The sequence below is a fragment of the Octodon degus genome, unplaced genomic scaffold, assembly GCF_000260255.1.
Source record: "Octodon degus isolate 3935 unplaced genomic scaffold, OctDeg1.0 scaffold00153, whole genome shotgun sequence".
NCBI lineage: Eukaryota > Metazoa > Chordata > Mammalia > Rodentia > Octodontidae > Octodon > Octodon degus.
In genome coordinates this window covers 2,490,727-2,508,763 of record NW_004524729.1, presented here as the reverse complement: position 1 = coordinate 2,508,763, position 18,037 = coordinate 2,490,727, and the positions used below count along the sequence as shown (strand labels likewise).

General features: G+C 47.5%; 1 protein-coding gene across 1 annotated transcript in view; it reads right to left on the bottom strand.

Annotated features, from left to right (window-relative positions):
- Atxn10 (ataxin 10) overlaps nt 1–18,037 on the bottom strand; it is a 146,613-nt gene that overhangs the window by 111,052 nt on the left and 17,524 nt on the right. Inside the window, exons 2-3 of the mRNA XM_023702486.1 lie at nt 13,586–13,777; nt 8,084–8,166 (exon numbers count right to left, since the gene is read on the bottom strand). Of these exons, the coding sequence (XP_023558254.1) occupies nt 8,084–8,166; nt 13,586–13,777 (275 nt within the window). The remainder of the gene's footprint in view (nt 1–8,083; nt 8,167–13,585; nt 13,778–18,037) is intronic.

Genomic DNA, 18,037 nt, shown 5'->3' with positions numbered 1-18,037 from the left:
AAAAAAAAGATTGGTAAAATCATAACATTGACTTTCTCCTCCAATTTGCCATAATTAGAAAAAAAACTGAAATAAACTAGTCACAGACTATAAAAAGATACATGGAATATATAACTGCCTCTGGATGCATGTCAGTAAATATTAAGAACGAGTCTATAAATCATTTAAAAAGACCCACAAGCCAAGAGAAAAGTGAAGAGGGGAGGCACCCTGAAAAAAATTCACGAAGATCCAAAAGGCAGAATGGCCCATCGGACAGTGTGCGCACACTGTGTGACAAGGTGCCACTCCACACCCGCCAGGCAGGTACAACTCAGAGTCAGACAACAGGATGGCTGTAAAACAACAGGAATTAGAGGTTCTCCAAAGCCCTTAATACGCGAGGGATTCCAGGAGCTGCTACCAGGGTGCATTTAAAATACTTCTGAATGGGCACGAGTCCTTAATTTTGCTTTTCAGCCCCAAATAAATCTTCACTGTCTGCTCTGTAACAGTAAAGGTGGGCCCCTGAAAGGCAACTGTGCTGCTCACTAGCACCTTAGATCGTGTCACCAGATGCACCTGCGAGGCACTACCAGGCGTGGCGGAGTCAGCTCCACCCCGGCTGGCACCCTTCTCTGCCCAGGGCTGGGATGGGGTGATCTCCAGCCCAGCTTCCTCAGTGCAGTACCAGCAGCACAGTCACGATGCTCTCGGGAAGCCCCGCGACCAGTGCTGTGCCCCAGACAGGGAACTTCTGGCGAGCCACCAACTCCGCTCTCAGCGACTTTCCAGCACCACGCAGCTCCCTCTCCAAGGATGTGTGATCTCGGCCTTGGGAGGACGTCTCAGCTGGGGTAGAGGCCGCTGGGTGGACATAGGGTTCCTGGGATTCAGCTTTCTCTTTAGCTCATGCTAGGCTCGGCCCAAGCCTATGACAGTCATTCTTTACGCGGAGCCTTCCCTGTCCCAGTGATGTGGCGATTTCCGTCTCCTGTGCTCCCTGGGTGGCAGAGCACATGACAGGGAGGGAAGAACCCTATGAGGGCAGGAGAAGCAGCACCAAGCACAGCCCTAGAGAACAGCAAGTCAGAGCCAAAGCAGGCAGCCCCAAGTCAGGTTCACAAAACCAGTCATTTTAGCAAAGAAAATGTAATGTATTATACGGAAGGACAACACTACGGCCAGCACAGACACCAAGACTACAGAAGCAGCCCCAGCCTCAGACCCAGAAAACGAAGAGAAGCAGTGAGGGTGCGAGGTGCACAGCTGCAGGCCGGGTCCCCCAAGGCCAGGAGTGGGAGGGGGGCTTCTCAGCTGCAATGCAAGAAGCTGGGCGGCCAGAAATGCTGGAGCTCCCCCCACACTCCATACTGCACAGGGGGACGACGTGGAAGCAGGCCGTGTCCCTCCTCCTGTGAACTGAAAGAGCTCACAGCCACCCTGACGGTCCCGGGTGGCATGGCCAAGGTGGACACCACTGAGAACACTTCTGAGCCGCAGAGACCCCCACCCAGACCCCTACTTGAGAGCCACACAACAAAAAGGCCAGCGGCTACACAGGGAGTTCCAGGCCAGCAGGCACTCCCCAGCAAGATCCTAACTCAAAAACAAAAACAAAAGAAGAAAAAGGAGAAGAGTGATTGAGCCCAGCCTGGGGCAACCTAAAGACTTAGTGAGACCCTGTCTGGAAACCAAAAAAAAGCAACACAGGCCTGGGGATCTACACCTTCACACTCATCCATACAAATGCTGAAAATAAGCAACATAGGCCTGGGGATCTACACCTTCACACTCATCCATACAAATGCTGAAAAAGATAAACAGTGTGTTTTTCATAGCCTGTATATGCAATGATTATTTTCCTTCTCTATTGTTTTATTCAAGTTTTTAAAAATTAGTATAAAAAGGCCAGCAAGATAGCTCAGCAGATTAGGCACCTGCTTAGACAAGCTGAGGGTCCGGGGTTTGATCCCCAGCACCACCTGCCACGCCAGTCCTACCCCTGGGCACACTGAACAGGCCACCAAGACCAGGTGTGGTGGTGCATGCCTGTAATCCCAGTGCTGGGGAAGCTGAAAACGGGAGGTCACTATGAGTCTGAGCTGCACAGCAAGACTCTGTTCCAAATACACTTTAAAAAAAAAAAAAAAAAAAAGGTCTATAATGAGCATATATTAAAGTTTGCCATAGAAAAGCTAACTTACTCAGGTAAAATATGTTGACAGAATTAACACTTCTACTTAACACTTTAGAATATTAATACTAAAATCTATATAAAGTTTTAACACATACCCCCCAAAAAGCCAGCAATGTAAGCTGGTCTGAATGCCAACAGACCCATTCATTCACCAGGCAAATGAAGACTGGCGCTCTGATCAGAACAATTCTGGCAAAGAAAAAGTTTAAAGATGCCCTAGAATGCTGGGTACGGTGGTGCACACCTGTAATCCCAGCACTTGGGAGGCTGAGGCAGGAGGATCCACCAGTTCAAGGCTAGCCAGGACCGGGTTAGAGTGAATTCAAGGCCAGCATGAACTACATAGTAAGACCCTGTAAAAAACAAAACAAAGCAAAAAAGAGATACTAGACACCAGAAAACTCCAGGCAAGTAAAATAACAGTTTACTTCTTCCAAACAGTTTATCGACTGATCTTTATGTAAATATTACAAAAGTCACAAAGCCCCTCAGAAATCCCAACACTGTTTTTACAGATTAGGAAAGAATAAAGGCCAAAAACAACATCAATAACTCAATTAAAATAACTCATGCCATGTTTACACAACATGTGATGAGAATAATATATTTGTCACCCCACTGCAATTATTCCCTGAAAATAATACTCTAAATATTATTTTGACAATGTAATTACAGTTCTTACCTCAAGAATGGTAACAAAAAACTGGCACAGTTACCCTGCTAAAAATCTCCCAAAGGTTCTCACAAAGAAAATGCTCAAAGATGGTATGTATGGGCGCTTACAGAAGATCCTTCCATATGATTGTTTGCGTTAGCTCTGAACTTACACACTATCAAACAAATGTTAAGCTTCTTGCTGAATCTAAATTTCACTTCTGAATTGCAAGTAAAACTCAGTAATCTTATTAAGGTACCTTTTGCAACAAAATGGTAAGAAATATTTAATTTTCATTTTTCTTCTTACCTCAATAATATCCAACTCTACAACCGAACCCAGGTTAGCTACTTAAAACTGATATAACTGAAAACTTCGGAAGCTGCAAGTACGTGCAACGCGCTCCTCCTTCATCACCCACAGCTCACTAACCTCCCCAGACTAACCCAGAGGCTGGAGACAGCCCTCAGCATTTGCAACACATAGAAAACACACAGAACGAAACAATCAAACATAGTGCAATTAAGCTGATAAAGGATATAGAGACATTTCTCCAAGACTTACGAAGAGCCAATAAGCCCACGCGGCGGCCAGCATCTGGGAAAGGCACACGCCCTGCAATGGGCTGCCACGATTTTCTTTTCTTTTTTTTTTTTTTTAATGTATTTGCTATGGACCTCACTACACAGCTCGGACTCATAGTGATCTTCCGTCTCGGCCTCCCCAGGGTGCGCTACTACCCTCAGCCTCCAGGGCCAGCTCACCACGCCGGAGGAGGGGCCAGAGCAGCATGTGGTGCTGGGGATCAAACCCCAGTCCCTGCATCCCTGTGCTTGCCTAAACAGGCACTTAGTCCTTTGAGCTATCTCCCCACCCTTGGGCTGCCACCATTTCACACCCACAGGCCATTCTAATCCAGAACAGAATCAGCAAGGATATGAAGAAACCCATTGTTGGTAAAAATGTACCATGGCTTGGCTCTTAGGGAACAGCTTCATGGTCCCTCAAAATGCTAAACACAGTCATCACATGGCCCCGCAGCTCTAGTCCTAAGCATTCACCCAAATGAACTGCAAAGAGGAACTCAAACAAAAATACACATAGCAGCATTACCCTTGACAGCCAAAAGGGGATCTACTCCATCTACCAAATGATAAACCAAGGCAGCCTTATTCAGCCAAAAGAAACAAAGATGCATTGCTACACTCTGGAGCTCAAATAACAAGCTGAGTGAAAGCGGCCAGGAAAACAAAGCTAAGTGATTCTACTCTATGAAATAACCAGGACAGGTTGGATCCACAGAGACAAATGCGGAGCTGTGGTCATCAGGGCTACAGGAGACAGAGTGCAACTGCTTGCTGAAAACAGGGTTTCTTTTTGGAGTAATGGAAGCATCCACCGAGGCACAAGCGATGGTTGTACAGCACTGTGAACATCTAAATGCCTCTCAGCTGCTCACTTTAAAATGGATCATTGTGCTATGAAAACCTGTCCATTAAGATACATTAATAAACTGATATAACCTCAACTACCTAAACTGTGAACTCTTAGTAAATGTAACCCATAAAAAGGTCAATAAGGATTTACTCTGCACTGCAACAGCAAGCAGAAACACAAGGACAGCCAGGACGCAAGGCAGACCAATTCACGCCCATGGCACTGATCAGGGTCATTCGCAGGGTAGCAGGCCTGACCTCTGCTGGTCGAGGGCTTATACGGGCTGTGCAAGCAGGCAGCGCACAAGCAGAATGGCTTGTCGGTTGGGGACTGGCTTACACCATGTCCCTCACAGTGATCCCTGGATTCTAAGACCGGAGCAACCAGAACTAAAACTAACAAAATGCAGTGCACTGGCTGGGGATGCATTTTCTGTTGCAGCACCAGCCAACACTCCTCCTCGACACACTAGATCCTAAAAGCAATTTCCTTTAAGTTTGTCTCGGGTCTCCCTGATTCACTGGAAAGTCACCTGAGAAGGAAAGATGAAGTAACTGTGTTTCGCACACAGGAATTATAAAATTAAACACATCTTTCACAGGAGACTTGGGCTGGCACAGAAAAAGAGAATGTGGGTCAAGGAAGAAGACATCTTTAAGAGAGAAGGCAGGAGGGCTGAGGAGATAGCTCAGCAGTCTAAATGCCTGCCTGGCAAGTGCAAGGATCCAGGTTTAATCCCCAGCACTGCATGTTGCACAGGCCCCAGAGCCGTGCTGGCTACCAAAACGGGGCGTGGTGGCACATGCCTGTAATCCCAGGACTGGGGAGGCTGATACAGGAGGATCACTATGAGTCCAAGCTTCATAGCAAGACCCTGTACCAAATACGTAAATAAATGAGAAAGAGAGAGAAGGCAGGATAGTCTTACATGCTGCTGAGAAAGACAGGAGATGGACGGGTGCCTGCTGGGTGCTGGAGGATGGGAAGGTTCCCAGAGAACAGCTCCTGTGTGGGTGAGCAGGTTGGGGGCTGCACCGCAGAGGGGGCTGCACCGCAGAGGGGGCTGCACCGCAGAGGGGGCTGCACCGCAGAGGGGGCTGGCAGGTCTCTAATGGCATCTAACCACTTCCGTCTTGCTTCTTTATTTAGGAACACGTGCTGAAAGAACACACCCAGGAAGACCTACTCCTGCCCACCGCCGGGCCCCAGCTGTGCTGGTGACACAGTGCCCACATCCGTTTTTCAGCCATGGTAAATGGGGTGCATTCCCAATGTTTCAACTTTACTGCCCTGCACATGGACGCAGGAATGGTGGCCCTGCCACACAGTCAATGGACTTGGCTGTCAATTTCTAATCCTTCAATTTTGGGGCCAGGGAGATGGCTCACTAGGATAAGCGCTTGACTGGCAAACGCAAGGATCTGAGCTCAATCCTTGGTTCCACCAAAAAAAAAAAAAAATTAAAAAAAATAATCCCTCAAACTTTGTGTACCCAAGGCTCCCATTTTATTATGAAATGGAGTTACAAAAATCCTTTTAGATACAGGACTTCTTAAAAACACTTTAGAACTAAATCGTATACCATATCCATTTCTTAAAAATAATTGCGAAACTACTACGCAGAAAAAGATGTTGTATACAATTCTTAGCTGACGTAATTTTTTAAAGGTACCATTTCCCAAAGGATGATTTACAAAGGAAACAGAGCCAAGAATTTCAACAAACTGAATTTGAAATGAAAACACCAAGAAACCACAAAACTGAACAACGCAGCCATCCTGGGCAGTGAGTCCACCACACAGTTTCACCCCGGGCCTCGGCTTACACACCTGTAAAGAGCCGCCCCTCTCACTCTCCCGCCTGCCAAGAGTAGCAGACACACTGACACTCCCACAACCAAGCCTCAGACAGTAAGAACAAGGATTAAACACTATGAATCTACTTATACGAGATGTGGGAGAAAAACAGTGGTTTTTAAAAAATTATTACAATAAAAGACACATTAATTCCTTTCAAAATACTCCTCCTCACTTTAAATACAGTTATTCTATTGGTTTTGCACTTTGTGAAGCAGTTCTGGAGTCCTTTTTTGCCTGCCACACTTGTCTCGTCCTAAATCAATTCAAAACATTTCTTTTCGTGGTCACACTGACGTCAAGGAAGAGCCGGAAGCCACCCAGTGTCAGAGCAGGCGGATGAAGTGGCTGAGGACGCCCTGTAACACTGTTAGGAGTCGCCTTCTGGCTGCATGGCACTCAACAGTGGCATTCACCGTATTTCTGACCACAGCTCATAAAAACACTAAGCATTTAAAGATTTGTGTATCAAATAGCTTAGATGTATCCTAAAATCTCTCAGCTCCTCAGACAAGAGATCATATGCAAAATCCCTTGATGATTTTAACATTCGGATAATAACCCCGGTCCCAAAGAAGCACTGATATTCACAGTGTGAAGACCTGAAACATTCGAAGCAGCTTAAGTAGCCTCTCAGCTCTTCAGGCAAAGCCGTGTGGCGTTTCTCTTAACCGACAGCTGCTAACAGGCAGAAATAGCTTCCCTTTTTATATCTAACTCATTTCACAGATTTAATATTTGGCTCCCCACACTGGAATGTGAGCTCCTGAGGGCAGAAATTTTTGTCTGTTTTGGTCACTGTTGGAATCATACCCAAACCTACAAGAGGCCTGTCACGGGCATAAACAACAGAAGACAGAGCGTTAGGCTGCTCAGGCTGTCGCCACGACAAGGCGCGTCCCAGGCAGCATCGACGACAGACGGTTATTTTCTCACAGGTCTGGTGCCCAGAAGCCCAGGCTGAGGAACCAGCAGCACTGATTTCTCCAGGACCTCTCGGGTGGCATGGGACAGCCACCTTCTCTCTACATCTTCACCTGCTCTTTCCTCTGCGTAAGTCTATGTCATACGACAGGATGACACAGGATACTCCTCTTCAAGGACAGCATCTAACATCCTCGGTGTAATTACCACTTTAAAAACCTGCCTCCAGAAACAGCCATACTCTGGTTAGGACTTGTTCATGGCCAGAATATTCGTGTCACTCCAAAATTCAACGTTAAGATCAAATCCCAGTGCCTTGGTGGGAAGCAGCAGCCCCCGGGAAAAGTCTAGGTCCTGAGACGAGCACCCTGGAAGGAAAAGTGGCTTTGGCCCTTTGGCCTTCTACCACATGGGGACACAGCAAGAAAGCAATGTCGTTAAGCCAGAGGGCAGCCCGCAGCATACAGAGAATCTGGGGCCTCAGCTCCAACTTGCTAGCCCCCAGAACTATGAGCAATAAACTTCTACTACTTACCAATTACCCAGGCTAAGTATACTGCATACAGGCCCAAACAGACTAAGTAAGGTGCAGCGTAACAAGGTGCGAGGAAGGCAGGCAAGGCGGTGCATGCCTGTAACACCAGCTATGGGGTGGCCAAGCAGACAGATCACGGGTCTGAGTCCCAACTCGAGCAAGTTTCCAAAAACAAAATGGGCTCAGGATAGATCACTTGCCTAGCATGTGTGAGCCTTAGGTCTCTAGTACTCCCGAAGAGGAAAAAGAGAAGGAGGACGAGGAGGAAGGAAGAAAAGCAGGAGGAAGAAGAAAAGAGGAAGGAAAGAGGAAAAGGAGGAGGAAGAGAAGGGAGAAGCACAAGTCACCACAACTTTCTGCGTTGCTACAATCTCACTACTGAAGTCGCCCCATCTTACGAAATACAGGACCTGTGCACCAACAGATGACAGAACCAAGCCCTGGTTTAAAACCTTTTCCCGAGATATCAAATCCTCCATGACCCTACTCTGAATTACCTGTCAACAGGGTGTCCTGCTCCACTCGCAGCTCACGAAACAGAAGAATCAGGTCTACAGCAACACCGATCGTATCCAGGTTCCTGTATCAGGTTGTAAAAAGACAAAATTAGACATGCTTTTTCCTAAGATTGCATTTCAAACGATGATTTAATGCATGACGTGGACACGACTGGCCGGAAGTTCCTGTGGTGGGCAGAATAACAGCTTCCAGAGAAATCCACATCCTCATCACCCAAGCGTGTGAATGGATCACCCTATGCGGCAAAAAGGGGCCAAAACCAAGAATCTTGAGGTGGGAAGAGTGCCCTGGATATGTGGGGGCCGATATAATTACAAGCATCCTTATAAATCAGAGGCAGGCCGAATGAAGCCGCGGACCAAGGAATGCAGCAGGCCCTGGAAGCTGGAAGGCAAGGAAACACTTTCTGCCGGGGAGCTTCCCGAAGGGAGCGCGGCCTTACCAGCCCCTTTCAGCCTTTGGAATCCAGGTAAGATATTAGACGTGTGACGTTTTCAACCATTAAGTGGTTGGAATTAGTCATGGCAGCAAAGAAACTGCTATAGACTTGGGCAGCAGGAGTGGCATGCTGCTCACCCAAATACCTACCATGCAGGTGAGGCTCTGGATTCTGGCAAGAGACAACAGCCTCCAGATCTCTGAGAAACAGGACTGAGAGAAGCCCACAGTGCTCAAGCAGATTGCTGGGAGAAATGTGGGGCCCGCAGGGCTGCTGGGCGAGCTCGCAAGGACACGCGCGTGCCAGCAGAGATGAGGGGAGCAACCCCTACCGTGCAGTGCCAAGAGTTCCCCTGAACTGCGTCCCCCAAGGGAGTGGAAGCAAAGGGAAGGGGGTGTCCACGCCACCATTCTATGCCTGTCTGGCTGCCACCTTATGCCTGGTACACTTGAGGAGCAGACCCTTGTCTCCTGGTCTCACAGGTCCACCAGTGAGCAAGGAGTGCGGGAATGTTTAACTCCATACCTGATGAGATTAGGGGCACGCTAATGGGGGTCCATGCTATACCAGGTTGAGAATTTGGGGGATCTTGGGTTGGACGAGCATTATTTTGCATGTGTGACAGATGTAAGGGGCAAAGAGACTGTGCTAAACCACAGAACGATCCTCCAAAGAAGTCCATATTGTAAAGCCCGGACTTCTCAAATGTACTATGTGGTGGAAGAAGTATGACATAGTAAGAAACCTGTGTCTGCTCCTGATCTTGGGTTCCTGGCACAGTCACAGCGCTCCCCCAACCCGCTAATAATCCTCAGTGAAGGGGGCATCTCCTGTTATCCATCTCAGGCACCTTCTGATCCTGAGTCCACATTAGTCATTCAGGCAGAGCTCAGGAGGGCGGCTGGCCTGAGCACCCCATTACGACAGAGAAGAGAGGAGTTCAAGGTTGAATTCCATTACCAGTGGCCAGGGATTTAACCAACCCCATCTGCAAAAAGGCGTCTGGAGAAAAGAAAGGTGTCCCCAGAGTGGCAACTGCCCCCACAGTGCCGTTCTGTATCTGTCTCCCACTTGGACTTCGGAGTTGCATCCTCTCAAGTGAGCCGTAACAGCATGTGACCAGTTTGCTTAGCTCTCTGAGCACTGCTAGAAACTCATCAAACCTGAACCGCTCATGGGACTCAGCTGGACACCCCCAGTTTTGCAGCAAGCCATGTAGAGCGGCACTCCAGGCAGTCCATTTCCAGCTAGCATCGGCAGTGCTCACAGTCTTCTGACCTGAGCCTTTAAGTTACGGGAGGCGATACCACTAACTCCCCCAAGATATGTCCAGATGGGTCGGAACAGAAGTGAGTTCTCAGGACCCAGCTGGCCTGGGAAGCTGAATTGAATGGGGTCAAGATCTCTGCAGAGGTGATCAAATGATTATGGTCTGAGATACAGATTGTCCTGGGTTATCCAAGTGGGGTGAATCTTTAAGAGTTCTCATGAAGTGGACCCAAGAAGATCAGAGTCCAAAAAAACAAAAAATAAGTCTAAATAAGAGAGAGAGATGTTAGCTGCTACACTACTATTGTATCTTTATGTATATATACGTACGGTGCTAGTGATTGAACCCAGGCCTTTGAACTATATCCCCTACACTCCACTCCCTTTTAAATTTTGAGATACTCTTGCAAAGTCTCTGAGTTGCCCAGGCTGAGCTTAAACTTTGCAATCTCTAGTTAGCCTCCTGGAATACCAAAATGTCAAGTGTACGCCAGCCATGGCCAGTACTGCTGCTGCTTCTGAAAATGAAGGATGGGACCATGAGCCAAGGAAAGCAGGCAGCCTCTAGGAGCTGCAAGACAAGGAAACAAATTCTCTAGAGCCTCCAGAAAGAACCAGCCCTGCAGATCCTCTGACTTCAGTCCAAGGGGCTGACTATGGACTTACGGACTCCAGAGTTGTAAGATTAAAAACTGTTGTTTCTAGCCCAAAGTTGGCAGCAATCTGTTACAGCAGCAATAGGAAACACTAACTCAACTCTATGACTTCTTCAAAGAGAAGGATTGCACTCTGTAAGTTAGAATGCCAGAACCCTGTGGTAAGCCTTGGTTTGAGAAAAGGAGCTTGTGGTGGTTAGGGTCCCTCTGCCTGTGGTTTTCTCCCCATGCCTCAAGTCCAGGGAGTCAGGGGCACTGCTCCTCCCCTCTTCTCTCATGAAGACTTGGGGAAAGAGCTCCACACCCACCCCCAGGAAGAGGCTGTCCCACCTCTCCCCCTCTTGCTTCTACATGGACAGATGACTGCCAGGCTACTGGGCCTGCTGCCTATCTCTGTACCGCAAGTATGCTAAGAATGGTGTTTGCCGTGTTAAATATTTGGGAGAAAAAGATCAGAAGGCCACAACTTTACAGCATGATAATTTCACGAAATTCCAAGTACAAAAATGAAGCTTTCCTGGAACACATCCAGGCTCACTCGTCCACACCGTCCATGGCTGCGCTCACCCAGCAGCAGGGGAGGTGAGCAGCACCAAGTGCAGCCCCTCTCCAGCATCCACGGGCCGGAGCAGCAGCAGCGCAGCGACCCAGCGAAGGAGCCACACTCATGCGGAGCGGACTGCTTTCCCTCTTCCCTGTGTGTCCTCAGGCACCACACAACGCACATTGCTTGCTCTGCTGTCTCTCACTCCCTTTCACACACAAAGATCCAGCCCTGCGAAGTACCATGCCTTGATTAATTCCTTGGTAACTTTACTTAAAGGCCAGAAAAAAAGTGTAATTTATAATCTGAATCCTGACCAGCTCAGAAATACTGATGTTAATTAAAGCTGGCCATGAAGTTCTTTTTGGAAATCTATATCTATATCTATATCTATATCTATATCTATATAATATATACACATTTTTTTCCTATTTTTTTAGGGAGGGGTCTGCAGGGTATTCAGGGTCTCACTACGTAGATCACGCTTGTAGTGATCCGTCTGTTTACAGCTTCTCAAGAGCTGGGATTACAGGTGCACACCACCACGCCCAGTCTCAAACTCTTATTATTTCTGACTAGAAAACTGTTATTCAGGAGCTAATGCCTTCAATGGTTGGGATTTCCCTTTGGAAATCAATAGTGACTATAGGATAGCACAATCCTAGAAATTCAGAGACAGAAAAACGAATGCCCTTAATAGTTTTCATTTCTGCCAACCTAAGTTGTGTGCAATAAAGAAATTTTTTTTTAATTTTTTTTTCTTTTCAAAGTTTTATTGATAAACAAAGAGCTTTTTATCTTTTTTTTTTTTTTTTTTATGGAACCAGGGATTGAACTCAGACCTTTATGCTTGCCAGGGAAGCACTTATTCCACTGAGCCATCTCCCTGGCCCCCCAAGAAATTTTATCATTGTAAATTTTATCATTTTGTCACAGTGCTCTTGCGTGGAGGGCCATGCTGGAAGACTGCTTTATTTTATTTGTTGTCATATTTATATTTGTTTCTTTTATAACTTGTGCTCTTATATTTCTGACTAGAATTTTGCTCAAAAAAATGAATTGTTTCAAAAGAAAGTAATACTACCTTAAGCTTGTGCGCTCCTGGCCCTTCCAGGTCATCCCCAGCACACAGCCTGCGCAAGGCACCTTACTAAGAAATCTCACCCCCTCGCTGGCAGCCTGTATCGCAGAGGAGAGAGCTGAGACTCAGATGTGTGCCTTGTCGAATCCCATGTCCAGGGTCCTGTGACTGTGCGAGAGATGGCCATCCATGGGCCACAGGGCCAGCAAGAGCGGCCTGCTCTTGGGCTAAGTTTCACAGTGAGCTACTTGGAGGAGAAAACATGCCCGGGCTCTTGTGCATTGCAGGTGTATTTTTTAATCTCTCTTACTGCTTCTTCTCTTATAAAAATGGAAAACTGGGAGTGTGTTCAGGATGCCCTAACAATTACCCCTGACACTGTGACTGGGTGTGGCGACAAAGCGTGGTCCTGCAGCGCTATCCCTGCCCAGAGGCCAGCAGAGGGATGTGACTTCCCTTCCACACCACTTTAGAGTGCTTCCCTGCCTGGAAAAGGAGAAAAGATAAGAGCTCTCTGGCCAGATGCTTCGAGCACAGAACTAGTCCTGTTTTAAAATATTAACTATTATTAGCAAGATTATTACCGTTTCAATCCATTTTTCCGCAAATGGACGGCAGGCTTAGCTTGGCGCTGCAGTTAACCTCAGCCTTTCCCTGCTCCTTTGATCTACAAAGCTCATTAATCATATGAAAGCCTGGGGCATGAGACTGTCAGGCCGCAGAGAACAGCCCTCCAACGGCTTCTGGACCAGCCTGGCCTCGCCCATCATGCAGCGGCAGAAAGGCCTGGAGGCTCCACACCAAGGTCCAGGACAGAAAGTCTAGGCTTCTAGCTTGCGGGTTCTGACTTAAAGTGAAAATGTTAATAAAAAGCAGATTCCACCAAATCAAAAAGGAAAGAGGCTTGGTTCTAGGTGGAGAGACCAAGAAATAAAAGAAGTGTGGGGTGATCTCTCCCTCACTGCTTAATTACTTTTTAAAACATACATGTTATAAAATACATGAAATTAGACTTTGGAACTCTAGGTTCTTAAGACAAATCACCTTCAAAATTTACAAAACCTGCTTCTTGTTCAAAGTAAGCACCAAGTGACTCAAGCAAACATTTGCAGCTAAGAGAAGTGAGCTTAAGAACTGCATGTGAACACAGGCAGGCAGAATCTTCAAAGAATCATGCTCAAGTTTAAATCGTCGTTAGATACAGAACCCCAAACTTTAAAACATGCTACAAATGCAAGCGGGGAATCTAAATAACTCTAAGGCTAAACACATTCTGCTCCATGCTGGCCTCAGACGCTGCCCTAACTGACTCTAAGGGTGAGACATATAAAAGGATGGCCTTCTCGCCTATGGCAGTAAGGGACAGTCCTGGAAAAACAATGTGTAATACCAAAGCCACAACTCAACAGAAAGTCCCGTATGACAGAACCGGCATGCACAAAAATGAAAGAAATACACTGGGCAGTACACGCGTCCCAGGAGGAATGCTACCTGATGGAATTCTGGTTCACAGCGCACTCTATACAAGCATTCCGGAGACAACGGAAGCACTCTGTTATCAACTGCAGGCTGGAAGCCAGATGCTCCACCTGGGTCGGGTCCCTGCAGGCCAGCTCAACAGCATGAGAAGATCTCTTCAAGATATCCAAGACTCTCTGGAAGATTGTCCTGGGGGCTGTTTCTCTGAAAGAAGACAAAACTGTTACAAAGCAGAAAAAGAAAGAAGATTCCAGTTTCCCAATGATCTGTCCAGAAATGGCCTTAGGCATCCGGGGGGAGGTGGGCTCCTCGGCTGGGGCCAGCTCCTTCACCCCAACACAAGCCCACGGCTGCATGCAGGCACCTACCACCCCAGGCACTGCCCCGCCCTTCCGTGTGCCCTCACTCTTAGGCTTCCTGATAACCAGTCAGTGCTGGCCTCACCAGCTTACAGAGACGTAAGGACCATGGAGAGACAGTGGAATAATACCACGCAGCCAATGACTGGAGAGCTGGCCCCCGGCACAGGCACCATGACCCCTGCCAGGGCCCCACCCCAGAAAACCCAAATGTACCTCCGAGGACTTTTCACGCACCCGAGCCTGCCCACCACCCAATGTGCACTAAGCCCGTGGTGAGAACCATTCAGGAGGGCGGCCTGGAGGACAGGTGCACCACCCACCCCAACGCACGGAGGGCAGAAGCCCGCACACACAGGGCAGAGGCAGAGGCGGGGAGCGGAGCACGCCCATCTCCCACCAGGAGCACAGGCTGAGGAGGTGACCCTGTGGCAGCCTCTCCAGCCTCTGCCTCCAGAGCTCTGAAGATAAAAACTGTTTTGTGCAACCCAGCCCCTAAATGTGAGCCAACTTCCTCATACCTTAAATCCCCTAAAGAAACAGCAACCTGAAAACAGTAGAATGTCGGACAGTGTGAGATGTCTCTCCTCTCACTGGGTAATCACAGGACCCGACATTTATTTCATCCCTGGATCAAGCAAGAGGTCAAGGAAGCTGAACTGCAGCTCTAAACTGATGACCCCGAGCTGCTGGGGCCTGGCAACGATGCTCCACAGACGGTCCCTTCCTATCCCCAAGTTTCAGCACCGGGACTTCTTGTAGGCCACTGCTGTGTCTGGTCTGTGGAGAGACAAAAACTACCTGGCTTGTTTCCCTCTCTGTCCAGGCCCTTGGCAAGCCTGGAGTCACATTTAACAATAGTATGAGTCTTCTTCCTATCAGGCTTTTCTCTTTTCTCCAGTTTCTTCCCTTGCTTTGATCTGGTTTGGTCTGGTCTGGTCTGGTCTGGTCTGGTCTGGTCTTTGGCTGGTGCTGGGGATCAAACTCTAGCAAGCCCTCTAGCACAGAACTATATCCCTAGTTCCCTCCACTATCTTTCATCTTTTTAACTGCATTTTTCTAGACAATTGAAGTTTGTTTTAAAAAGAAGCACAGTATAAATTAATCAACTAAAAATTTGGAAATACATAAAATACTGTGCCTAGATCTCCCCCAGTCAGCCTAAGTGCCAGTGTCTCTGGGGTAAGGGACCTGATGAAAAGGGCACAACTCAAGGGTACAGCATTCACACGCGCCTCACCAACTGTATGAAACGCCTGAGTACATGAGACATTCTCACGACAACATTGCCGTGAGAAGTGCTCACTAATGCTCCCCAGGTGGCCTCAGGAGTCTGAATGTTCCGCAGAGTGCTCAGGCGCGACGAAGAACACCAAGGTGGCCACAGCCGCGATGGCAGACCATGCATCCAACTCCACCATACAAAGCTTTAATGATTTATTATTTAATGTTACAAATAAAAATAGAGCTCTACAACTTCAATAACCCATAATGATACCTCCTTTCTCTACTCAGAAGGCTAAGAAATCTGCACTCGCACACGCCTACGCTAGATAAGCCAGGGTGGCCTCTTCCGGCTGCTCCTCTGTGCCCTGCCTTTCCAGGGGGCTCCAATCTTCCCACTACAAAGCCTTCCTTCCAAGGCAGGGTCAGTCCTTGAAACCTGTGACAATCAGAACTGTCATCACTACGGCAAAACCTGCAATGAAACAGGCTGCACAAGGTGGGAGAAAAGCATCATTCTCAGGAAAACTGATATTCCCATCAAAGAATAGCACTCGCCAGCTAGCTCTGAGCTGCTCCCATTGTCTCATGTTAGTGTGTCATATGTGTGTCATGCTTTCAACACACACACATACACACACACGTGTGTAACTGAACTAAAGCCAGCGAAAGGACTCTTGCAGTCCAGATGAACTATCAACAGCTACTAAAGGAGAAGCCCGCATGACAGCAGCTAGCACGCCACAACACAACCATCTGTTCACTATGCAGGGACAGTGGTCCCTGTTATCCAGGGGCGCTGGCTTCCATCTCTGCGCCCCCCTGGAACTACAACTAATGCACCCACATCACTGATGGTCATGTGTCTGCTCTCCCAGCTGGACTCTATGCTCCAGGAAAAGACTGCAAGTACCTTCCTGTTCTCTGTCCCTCTAGGCCCCAGGAGGCACTCACTTGTGGAACTGACTCAAGGTACGTTTAAACAGCAGGAGAGCTGGCACAAGCAGAGTGACCTGCGCTCGCACGGTTCTGTGACGTGGTGGGGGCCATGCTCTGCGATGTAGCACCCCGAAGAGGTACCAGCTCAGGGTTCCCATCGAGAACCATGCAGCCTAGACACAGAGGCTGGAAAAATGGTCACATTTTAAGATGAGACTATAATGTAAACACTTAAACTACTTCCGCCTAATGGCCACACAAAATAACTAGCTAAGTCAGTCAGTCCTACATCACAGACATTAATGACTGCTGTCATTTCTCGTTAACCAGACTAACAACAACAAAAAATATTCATAAAGACCTTAAAAAGCTTAGCTATTCTTCCACAGAAGGCAGAAAGAACTTACAAAGACAATTAAAATTCAGCCATTAGACATTCCTATTACATAGGAATGCATACCCTGAAGACAATGTATAAATGAAATGTTACATTACAGACAAAAAAATCCTTTGACTTACACAAAAGGTAGAATTTCATTTCCTTCAAGTTTGAACAGATCTGTAGGTTTAATCTTGGCAAGTCCTGCTTGAGTAAAATTGAAGAAAACTACCTGTGATTATATGTCACAGCTCAGATGGCCTAACTCACTGTATGTACACACATTTTACAGCTAATTCATCAGCTGGGACCTCCTACTGGAAAGGAAGCTAAATGCTAGTCATTGTAATGCTGAGACTAAGACGCTCACCCTTGTTAAAAGATTTATTCTAATACCTTCCAGTTCATTAAAAGCTGGCATATGTGGTTCAGAGTAGTTTAACTACTGTCACTGAGAAAAATGATTAAAATACACACAAGTTCAGAGATTAAAATAACAATCTCTGGCTGTTATCTAAAACCATAAACCTTGCTCACTGATTTGACCAGGCTAGATTGAGCTGAAACAAAAAACAAACACATTTCTACCTCCTGCCACAAACAGCCTAGGGCGAGATGTTGCAACCCCGCTCTGCCGAGTTCAGACCTCTGCTCGGCACACCCCAGTCTACCCTGTCACGTTCCAGGCGTTGAAGCTGTCCCCACTGGCCCAGACCAATCCATTTAGCAGGGTAGCACAAATTTTCCATAAAGGGCCTGACTGGAGCTATATAATGTTCCACTACAGGCTTCGACACCCAGAAAGTCTGCACCACAGCTCTGCAGACCCTGCCAGCACGCAAGCAGCAGCCAGTGACACTTGGACACGGGAACACATTCGCATTCTCCTACAGCTCCACTGTGGACACAAAAACTTAAAGTTCATACCTGTTTCCTGGGTCATGAGATTTTATGTTTTCCTCTAACTGCTTAAAAATGTAAAATGCAAGAGGCAAGCACATTCCTACATGCCCGTAATCCCAGCTACCAGGGCGGCTGAGGCAGGAGAATCACAAGTTCGAGACAAACCCAAGCAATTTAGGGAGATCTGTCTCAAAATTTGTAAAAGACTGGGGTGTAGCTCTGGTAGACCACTCGCCTACCATACGCAAGGCCCTGAGGCCGATGGGGGGAGGAGGGTAAAAACCATTCTTAACCGTAGGCCACACTAATAAATAGGTGGCAGGCCAGATCTGGGCAGAGTCTGGCAACCCTACTTTAATAGGTTCCAGACACACCAATCGTCTCCTGACCCCAAAAATTCAAATGTTTCCTTCTTTCCCTTTGTCCTTACCACATTCAAAGTTCATTTCCTCAGAGCAAACAGAGGCTCAGATGCATTCTGCTGAATGAAAAAAGCTAACAAAAGGCCGCAGCCACACAGAGATGGAAAGAAAGCCCCTGGACCGGAAGCACAGGTCCAAAAGGGAAGCATGCGTGGGGACACGACGAGACAGACATGCAGAGGAGGGCATGTCCCTCCTGCTGTTCCCATGGGAGGGTCAGCGGGAGACGGTTACATCC